General features: G+C 40.8%; 1 protein-coding gene across 1 annotated transcript in view; it reads left to right on the plus strand.

Moving 5' to 3' along the window:
• Nucleotides 1-1,916: 1,916 nt before the first annotated feature.
• The window catches only part of LOC107656970 (lysyl oxidase homolog 1-like), a 13,398-nt gene continuing 4,363 nt past the window's right edge, over nt 1,917-10,951 (plus strand). Inside the window, exons 1-3 of the mRNA XM_016444933.1 lie at nt 1,917-3,298; nt 7,337-7,445; nt 7,714-7,851. Coding sequence (XP_016300419.1) covers nt 2,278-3,298; nt 7,337-7,445; nt 7,714-7,851 — 1,268 coding nt within the window. The 5' untranslated portion in view covers nt 1,917-2,277. The remainder of the gene's footprint in view (nt 3,299-7,336; nt 7,446-7,713; nt 7,852-10,951) is intronic.

The raw sequence follows: 10,951 nt of genomic DNA on the forward strand, positions 1-10,951 counted from the left end.
GTATTTTCAGATCTTTGCATCAAATTCGAGACACTTAGATGTCAAAGATGGAGGTGAGATCACAGCTAGTGATTTTTGGAGCTAAATGCACAGTCATATCAAGTCTTCTGAGCTTTGGAGCTGCCAAAGCACATGTTGGTGGAAAGTTTAGTAAACGTTCTATTAATATCATTGCATACAACTGTGGCATCCATTTTTTGAAACCTAAATGTTTAGAGCACTGAGTGTCGGATCGATGGGCTTTCAGTGCCCATTTGCAACAATCCCTTAAATTAAAGGTGCAGTAGGAGATCTGGGAAAATGCTAACTTTAGCCTGATAGCATTGAAAGCGAACGTCCCACCCTCCCTGCAATCGCAGTCCAAAAGCCACGCCCCCTGAACGCATTTACGCTCACAGAGACAACATTACTACAATAGGCTACATCAGCGGTTTCCAATTCCAGCCCATGCTCCGAAGTGAAGTAAACTTCAACGGATTTCCCCCGCTCTGGGAGTAGGGAGCAATTAACACTGTGTAAGGATCATATCGATCGGAACACAGTTCATGCACGTAGCTCACTGCTAACGAGCTGGCGTGAGGACTGGATTAACCGCTGGGCTACATCATGTGTCATTCACCTGTGAGAAATCTTTAAAAGTACTACAATACCAGGAAGGAAGATCGGGTTGTTGATGTTTGCCTGCCATCCTCGCTCTGTCTGCACAGCGTGCGTGAACGAGCTGATGACGTATCCTGTCTGCGCGAACCTGATGCGCAGAGGTATGCTAATATATACATTGACAGGCAGGTAGGAAAACATATTAAAGCACTCGGGCCACTGCTGGCCATTAATAGTCAGAAGCCAGATGAGCCCTCAACAGTCTTCAGAAGTCAGGACGATATTCAGCTCTTAGTTGTTAACCCATCTAGTCAAAGAAAGCAAGAACCTCAATCCTGTGAGCTGATGCACTATTTCTTGAGATCAGCAGCCTTAACAAACTGCTTTAACAAGTTTAAGATTGTACATGATTTATTGCCTCAGTTCGGTCCCCTCTAAAGATATGAGCCCAATGCAGTTTCAAAAAAAACATTTTGTCAGATATGTATCTGCAATATTGCAACAGTGGTAGTCATAATAGACTACAGAAGAAGTAATATGATTTTGGATTGTGAGTTCAGCTACTTCTGGTGCAAATATTTAAAAACGGGGCTAAATTTTAATACTGTGCCATGCACTCAGGATTATTTCCAATCTTTATAGTTTCTTTACATTATGCTAATATCTGTTCCATATACCCATGTTTACTGAGTCTGGGCTCCCTCTGCATATTTAAACAAGGCTTGTAGAATTATGTTAGTTTTTGTAGTGTACGTGATGATTATGTGCCTGCTTTCATCTGTCTTTGTTTACTGGAAAGTGTTTTTAAATGGAAATGCTTGTTCCAAATTCTGCTGACATTTTTGGCCTCCTATCATGTACATAATTTGGATTTCTAAACATCCTGCTGTATTAATGTCCTCTCATCTGCTGTGATGATGATGTGCAAAGTGCAAAAAAAATGTGTTTGGAAAACATGAGGCAAAGGCACAGCTCTCCTATAGCACCTGGGTGGATGAACCTAGGCCAGGCACCAGACATCCCTGCTTGTTCAGAAGGATCAAAGGAAGTCAGCGCAGGCACGCTAGATATATTCAAGTGCCTTCACAGATGGTGATGTTGACTCTGGAAGCCTGTGCACAGATCTGGCTTTGCTGTAGTTTAGGAAACAGCTCTAGCACTAGGGCCATGTGGGATCTCAAAAAAAGAGCATGTTAGATTGAGTGAGAAAGGGGAGAGGGAAACGAGAGAGAGAGAGAGAGAGAGAGAGAGAGAGAGAGGGAGGGGGAGATGAAAATTTTTTTTTCTTTTTTCACAGACCATTGTAAGCAGTCCGAGAAGCAAATAGTGACGTGCAGAGGAGAGCAACAGGCAGTCGTCTCCAGAGAGAGCCTGAGAGAAATGCTCAGTCCACTGACAACAACTCAACATTCGGGCAGTAAGGACGAGGGAGGTTTTTCATACTGCAGCCTGCCCTGGGGCCTCAGAAGTCATCTGCCTTCCTCACAGCTATGCCTGCACCACATACTGAACCAAGGACAAAGTTTCATTACTGCATGTAGTTTGATTTGCACATGGACACTGTAAGTCCTCCATGCCTTTCCATCTTTAACCTGCTGGATCAAAATATAAAATTTGGAGTTTGCCTGTCCACTCTTTTCTGTAGTTGTTAGGAAGTTCCATGCAAGTCTTGTCAATATGCTGCCTGTGGTTTTTGTGACATGGTGGGTCTGGGTGTTGCTTGGAAGCGTAGGGGGTCAGTCCCAATCTCAACAACAATCTCAGACTGACAGCTCAAACCCATGGAGACAGATGATTCAATGGGAGAACAATGGACGTATGTTCAGTCTTCTCAACAGTGGGGCCGAATACGTCCCGGCTCGGGTTCAGGAGCGTGACAGGAACCACAGAGTGCTTCTAGCGGACACTCCCAACCGTAGGTCACAAGGTGGGAATGTACGGAGACAAGCACCCTCAAGAGGAAGCTCTGAGACTGTAAGAGGCCAAGCCAGACACCCTTTTGGTTTTGGCCAGGTTCCGGACAACTGGCGTCAGGGTGCAGCTGGGACAGGTGAAACAAGTCGCTTCCAGTCATCTACTGGCACTCGTTTTAGAGCATCCTCTAGCTCGTCCTCCTCCTCGTCCTCCTCTTCTTCTTATCCACAGTATCCGTTTCCTCAACAGCCTCCGTATTCCGCTCCTTATGACTCCGTTTCAGACAGGTCATACGAACCTCCCTTCCGTGGAACGGGGTACTCCACTGGCACTGGTGGTGGCTATGCCGGAGGAGGATATGGAGGAGGTGGGTACTCCACCGGAAGTGTTGGAGGAGGTAGCTATAACGGAGGGGGTCCTGCAACTGACGAGAGATATCGTTACTATTCCTCTTATGGTCAAACATACCAAGCTGTTCCTGCCCAACCTGCGCAGCCGTCGTTCTCTGATGGATTGGACCGCAGATACATGCACAGCCTGTACAACGAGGACTCTCGAGATGGCAGTAATGCTGCAGTACCTGTCTCTAATGGTGCCTTGAGGAACACGGGCTCATCATTCCAGCCTGCGGTGCAAAGCCCCCAGTATGAACAGTTTCCACCCTTTGGAAGGCCCCAGCCACAGCCTCCGTTTATACAACCACCTCCACGCAACCCTCTCATCTCTAACAACGCAGAGAGCCCCAACACGAATGTAGGGAGCGTTTATCGTCCTCAGCAAAGAGGTATGATGTTTATCCACATCACATACACTTGTGAAACACAGTAAAGAATCTCATTGTGCATCCCACACTAATGTAATACTCAGTTGTTTGCTTAATGGGTCATAGACCAGCAGTCCAGAAAGTGTGCTTAGCAGGTTGTCTCTTTTGATATTGCAGTGAATGCTACATGTGTCGAGCAAGTCTGCAGCTCATTTACTAGGCTGCTATGCTAAGTAAAGTTAATCACAGAGGAACTACAGTAGGTACTTAAGCTCTTGCATGGCTGGAGATTTGGGGAAATGGATGCACGTGTGGAGCTCCTTTCAGATTCTCGCTCTCTCTCAAGAAAAGGAAATGAGAAAAACAGAGAGACATCTAAAAAATGTAGTTCTTCTGCCATCTCTTTGTGTTTCCTGGCAGCCGCAAGACCTTTGGATCTGACAAACACATAACCCGAGGGACTCAAACTGCAGAAAATTAATTGTAAAGGTGTTTGCTTACGCAGCTGGCAATGGACATTACTTTTGGGCAAAGCTGTTTGTTTCCTCATAAGCAGTCAGTAAAAATTACTCTCTCTTAATGTCTGAGCATCTTTCATTCCCATCCCCCACTGCCATTGTGTTTCAATTTACAATCAAAGAAGTTCCAAGTTCATCTTCATCTCAGAGCCTGGGTTATTGGAACCAGGTGTTGTGGGATGTGTGTGTGGGTGTAAGAGTTTGTGGTAGTTGGTGTGTGTGCGTAGTGACTATGGATACTCACTCTGCACAAAGAGTGCTCATTGTTTGAAGATTTGGTTCTGGTTTTGGTGATGACTGCACCGCGAGGGCTACGGGTGAATGATTCCAGTATTTGCTTTAGAGGGTGGGGTGAGGGGCTCAAGTGGCTTGGTTGTTGTGGGGTGGGTGGTGAGCGTGAGCATTGTGTGGGGGATTGTGGGGTGTTACTACATAAGGAGTGGGGAGATGGAAAGTACCCAGCACACATGGGGTCCATTGCCTCAGGAAACAGAAAATATTTTGCTAGCCCCTAAATAAAAGTGTGCCTGTGCATATATGTGAATATGTGTGAGGAGGTGGGTGTGTGTAAGGCCTTTGGGACTGAGTTTCTGGCCACTGCCAAGGCTCATTTTGTAATGTGAAATGGTCTTTGTCTCTTGCTTGAGTCACTTCAGGCACGACTAATCACCCTAGTTTACAAAATCTGGTCATAAGGGAAATGGGTGTAAACTAAATCCACTGGAAGGTACACATGTGGAAAAAAAAATATTACATTACTCATTACCCAATGATGCAATCACTAATAAATATTTGAAATCAGAGCTCCAACCTGCAGAAACATATATTATCTGTGAATTTGAGTCTTAGAAATTGAAATAACATTAGATGGGATACATTAACATGAGCATTAAAACCTCTGTTTGTTGAGATCTGGCCTGTATCTGATCAGTGGACATTCATTTATTTTACTTACAAGCCTAGTTAATATTTTCGTACATCTTCCTGAAAACAGTATGCTGTCATCAGCCAGCATTTGAATATTTTTGTTTTTCTATATTCTTGTGGAGTTTTTGAAATGGGTCTTATGTTAACTTCAACAAAACCTGTGGTCTATTGTGGTCTAAAACCTAAACTTAAGCTTAATTCAGCTAAAGTGTCCTTATCCCTTCTACATTAATGTACATGAAGTCAAATTGAAATGTAACGTATGATTCTCTACAGCTGTTTATAATGAATATTGGTGTAGTGCAGGTATCCAGAGAACATAGCTTTGTGGAGGAAAGTGCCGACTATGTGAAGAAACTTTTGCTGAATAGACCACAGTCTTTCACACTCTCTTTACACTGTTTACAAAAGCTGACCAAGGAAGTTTCCTGAGGCCTTAAAGTCTGTTTTGGACCGAGCTGGCAAATCGGATGTGTACACAGAGATGGGGATGGCAAAGCATTCACTGGAGTAGAGGGGCTGCGCTAACGAGTCTGAAATAAGGAGACTGACCAAGGCCATCATGTTTTATAGAGTGAAAGTTGCTCCCAACTCTAAACATGCCTGCAGCAGAAGTGAGATTAGATCTGCTCTCCACATTGTTGCTTTGAAAAAACCTCCCTGCTGGAAACACCCAAATGTTCATGCTAGTCCAAGCCGGTTTATGTTTGTTATCACTGGTTTGGTGCTGGTCTAATGTTGCTGGATGACCATCAAAGTCTTGCTGGTTAGGGTCATTAAGAGGCCTAGTAGGACTCCAGTATCATACGCTGTAGTCCATCAGTGCTGATCTTCTCAACAGGGTTATTTTCTCTGAAATCCATGACATGCAAAGCAGGAAAGCAAATATGCTGTGGCCTTGCCTTTGAAGAAATGTTAATGTCCACCTACGGACTTAGACTGCACTGTTATTATATGCATACAATTATTTGGACATAAAGTGAGCACAACCAGCTTGCATTTTAAGTGTGAATAAAGGTGATAAGTAGTTTCTGCACTGGCCTTGTACAGAGCTGTATGAACATTAGTTGTCACAGCTATAGCTCTGCTTTTCTTTTTATTTATTTTTCTATTTTTTTTTTTAACAGACTTGGTCACAGGCCCTGCTTCTCTCTCAGCAGGGAAGTGATCTCATTTTTGTTTCACTGTCACCTCTCCCTCATCTTTTGTACTCTTTCTCTCTCTCTCTCCCTCTCTATGTGCAACACTTTGTTCTTTTTTTTCTCTTATTTTTGTGTGAACTTGAAACCAGATGAGAAACAGCATTTGATGCATTATACTGTGAGGCTTCAGCATTACCTCATCAAAAACCTCTTCATCTCTTGTGTATTTTTTCAAAGATATGCTCATTTGGATGCAGCCATTTTTCAAATATTTTACTTTCTTTTACATGTAAAAGTATGTAAGATCAGAACAGCTCAGGATATTAAAGAAGCACATTTGTCCCCAGGACAGTGTTATGAGACCTGACATTGTTATTATCCTGCTAAAAAAAAAACAGCCTAGTCTGGTTTCCTGCTCAAAATTTATCTCCAAAGATGGTCTGTTTGCTGCACTTTTTTTTCAGGTGGCCAAGCTGGTCTGTTTGCTTGTTTTAAAGGGATTTGGACATTTGGTGGTCAGACGAAAGGTCTGTTTGGTGGTTTTAGAGTAGTTTTGGACATGTTCGACATGATCAGACTGGTCAGTTTCATGGTTTTAGAGTGGTTTTGGATATTTTTCAGGTGGCCAGACACGGCTGTTTGCTTCTTTTAATGGGATTTGGACACTTTAGGATGTCAAACATGTCAATTTGGCGGATTTAGAGTTTTGGACTCATTTCATTTGGACTAGTTGGGGTTTGGGACACTTTTCAGTTCATCAGACCAGTCAGTTTGGTGGCTTTAAAGTGGTTTTGGACATTTTTTAGGTGGACAGACCAGTCGGTTTGATGGTTTTAGACAGGTTTTGGACACTTTTCAGTTCATCAGACCAGTCAGTTTCGTGGCTTTAAAGTGGTTTTGGACATTTTTTAGGTGGACAGACCAGTCGGTTTGATGGTTTTAGACAGGTTTTGGACACTTTTCAGTTCATCAGACCAGTCAGTTTCGTGGCTTTAAAGTGGTTTTGGACATTTTTTAGGTGGACAGACCAGTCGGTTTGATGGTTTTAGACAGGTTTTGGACACTTTTCAGTTCATCAGACCAGTCAGTTTCGTGGCTTTAAAGTGGTTTTGGACATTTTTTTAGGTGGACAGACCAGTCGGTTTGGTGGTTTTAGAGTTTTGGACACTTTTTGGGTGGACAGACTAGTCAGTTTGGTGGTTTTAGAGTTTTGGATGCTTTGCAGGTGGACAGACTAGTCACTTTGGTGGTTTTAGAGTGATTTAGGCATTTATCAGGTGGGTTTTGGGGCACTTTTCATACCGGAGACCAGCTGAAAATCAGGGAAATTGGCCAGGGTTGAAACCGGCCTAGACCAGCAATGACCTACTATGACCAGTTAAGAAGTTGTTTTCCCCTTCAGTGTAATTTCAGGTTATGTGCTTCAGCATCTGGCTCTACTCTGTAACCCTGATGAGGTCTCCTGTTTTTAGGTTTGCCTGACCTGGTTCCTGACCCGAATTATGTCCAAGCCTCCACATACGTTCAAAGAGCCCATATGTACTCTTTACGCTGTGCTGCAGAGGAGAAGTGTTTGGCCAGGTGAGAATCCTCAATGCTTCTGTTTATGAAATGGCAAAACAAAGCTGGCCAGGCAGTTTTCACACAATAACCCTCCCACACTCGTATACAACTGTTTACACCACACCATCCAATAATACTTCAAACAACCAATGAGAAGGGTGTTAGATGATGTTTGATGCAGAAATATAGGTGGTGCTGCAGCCTGCTGTTATGAGCTCATCTCATATATACAACATGTTTCATTACTCAGTGCTGCCATCCCTCATTAATGTTTTTCCCTCCTCAGCTCCGCCTATAGTGCTGAAACCACAGATTACAGTGTCAGGGTTCTTCTGCGCTTCCCTCAGAGAGTGAAGAACCAAGGGACAGCTGATTTCTTGCCCAACCGACCTCGTCACACCTGGGAGTGGCACAGCTGTCACCAGTGAGTCTCTCTTTTACATCTGTATATGTGGAGACCTAACAATAGATCATAAATACTCACCAAAAAGATCACAAATACCAGTATATCCCAACTATAACCATAACGCTAACTGTGTTTATTCACCATTAAAGCTCCACTGCTGCAGCTGCAGATCAGGATTATACACAAGCGTGCCTTTTTACAAGCCTGTAGCTACAAATCAATACAAATCCTGCCCTGATATGATTAAAAGTCCCAGAATAATGGAATTATAATAGTGCCAGAGTGTGGAAATATTCAATGAGTTGATATTCCTTATCTTATATCAGAATCAAAATGAATTTTGGCATTGATTTCTGTATTTGGTTTCACTTGGCGAAGGGCTGTTATCCTCCGAAGGGATTTCCAGAACATTTCCATGTGCAATCAGCTTGGCCTCGTGACAAGTGGAAATTAATGTCTGTCAGTACTTGTCAGGTCTGTGTTTGTTCGCCTGTGGCTGTTCATTACGTCACGTCTGCATTGCAAGCGGGACGGAGAGTTCGCGAGAATTGTTCTTTTGCATCGTGTTAAACATCATCAATGACGGCCGTCACTCATGTCATTGAAAATGAGTGATTTAGGGTCGCACTGTCGCTGCAAATTGCTGCCAATGTTAATGTTCCTAATAATGAGAGCGTTCTAGTCAAAGCTTGGGTCCCCAAACTTGACATGATCCACCTCAGAAAATAAATTAAAATGAATGATTAATTACAAATTTGGGCTGTCAATTAAACATGATGATTTAGTCTAATTAATTAAATAAAATGAACATATGTATAAATCTTACTGACTAAATAGAACGAGAGGGAGAGAGAGACTATAGACTATATACAGACTTTCATATAGTATGGGTTCGATTATATTTTTAAGATTGTTTAATGTTTTTGAAAGAAATCTGCTCACCAAGGCTGCATTTATTTGATAAAAAAATACAGTAAAATTGTGAAACATTTTTTTAATTTTAAACAGCTGCTTTCTATGTGAATATCTGTTAAAATGTAATTTATTTCTGTGATCAAAGCTGAATTTTCAGCATCATTACTCCAGTCTTCAGTGTCACATGATCTTCAGAAATCATGTGCTCAAGAAACACTTCTGTTAAAGTTGTCTTGATATTTATTCAATGTTATTATGTTTATTACAACTAAATTTTAGCAAATATTGATGCATGTCATTAATTTAGATTAAATAAAAAAAAAATGTTATTATGATTTAATTACAGTTTTTTAATTGGTTGACAGTCCTATTAAAAATTACAGTTTAATTCTGCTATAAATAAGATCAATCAGTAATGTAGTTGGACGTTTAGTTGGTCTATTATTTTTGACTGATGCAATGAAAGGCACCCTGTGTTCAAATGAGATGCATTTGGTTGTATTTTGTTTTGCTAAACCTGACTTCTGTTGTACAACAGCATTAGCATCAACATTCATCCCTGCTTCACTTTTGGCTCAAAATCAATGCGAGCGCTGACTGTAGTTTAGTCGAGATTCGGACGGAGTGTCAGTTTCTACCGCTGGTGAGCATTTGCTCATAAACAGATTATTAATGTAACCTGAAAATGTCAGTACATGAAGTATTCAGCACTTCAACTCTTTTCTAATGCAATTAGACAGCTGAGCGGTGTGATGACCTCTTTCTGACGCCATGCGAACAGGCACCTGACTCTCTTTGAAGAAGAAGAAGAGCTGCAGGGAGATGTTTGTCAATGAGCAGAAGCTAATCTATAATAGCTCGCACATCTCCGTTGTGACATGTTTGATATTTTTGTAGAGATTGAAAGTGTCCTTGGCGCCTCGTTACTAATAGCTGAAATGAGAACTGCCATAGCCGGCGAAACTGCTTTCCAGTGCTTTGACTGCTTTGATTTCTCTCTGCATGCACACAGACAACAGCAAGGTGAAGTGCAGACATACACTAAACACGCCGTCAATGTCAGTCAGATTCCTTTGAGACGGACTTTGACTCTTCATCTCTGATGTAAGAGCTCAGCTTTGGTTCCTAGAGGCTTTCATGATGGACCAGAAGAAAATAAAAGACATACAGTATATGTAACCAGAACCCGGCTTGTGTCGTTTTCTGATGCCCCCAAATCTACTAAAAACTGTCGATCAAAAAGGCCGCTCAGTTCTGAAAAATATTGTAATTATTAAAAATGTCCAATCATATTTTAATCACAATTATTCATTTTAAATAAGCAATTATTTATAATAAAAAATATTTCACATTACATAAAGACATTTTCCTTTTTTTTATATTTATTTATTTATTTATCATTTTAAATGTTTTATTTATTTATTGCTATTTTCAGTATTTCAGTTATTTGCCAATATTTCAGTTATTTGCGAATTATAATTAAAACTAAAACTGAAATTAAAATAAAATAAAAAAAACTATATAAACGTATAAAAAACAGAATCTAATATGACAAAAAACAATGACAAAAAAACAACAAAATTTAACTAAACTAGAACTTTAACTAAACTTATAATATATATATATATAACTATAGTATTACCAAAAAATAGTTTGTAGTTTCTTTATATATTGTAATGCTCAGCTACTACAAAACCACATTGTACAGTAAATAGAAAAGTAGTAGTTAGTTGCAGAAATATATATAAATGGAGGGTTGGGTCAAAATTATTTTTCGTTTATTTATTTAATTATAAAATAAATAAAATATTTGTGATTGGTTGTAATACTTAACTCTGGTAAAATCACACATTTTTGATGCTGTGGGGGATTTGGTAGTTAATTATTAGTTAACTGTGGTAGCAGTAATCTCTATGTATTTATGTATGTATGTTTTATTTATTTATGTATTTACTTACTGTTAGTGAGATGACAGCAGGTGGTTTCTTCACAGTTTGTGATTGCTTAACTACTGCTCTATATTTTAACCCATATTTATTTGGGATCCTACAGCATAAGTCAGTTGCACATGTAGAAGAGAGTTGCCTTATATGATTAGCTGGCCCAATTTCGGCACTCGTGTGCGTGTGTCTGTGTCTGTCAGTGTGTGTGTGTGTGTGTGTGTGTGTGTGTGTGTGTGTGTGTGTGTGTGTGTGTGTGTGTC

The sequence above is a fragment of the Sinocyclocheilus anshuiensis genome, unplaced genomic scaffold, assembly GCF_001515605.1.
Source record: "Sinocyclocheilus anshuiensis isolate Anshui unplaced genomic scaffold, SAMN03320099.WGS_v1.1 scaffold1052, whole genome shotgun sequence".
Lineage (NCBI taxonomy): Eukaryota > Metazoa > Chordata > Actinopteri > Cypriniformes > Cyprinidae > Sinocyclocheilus > Sinocyclocheilus anshuiensis.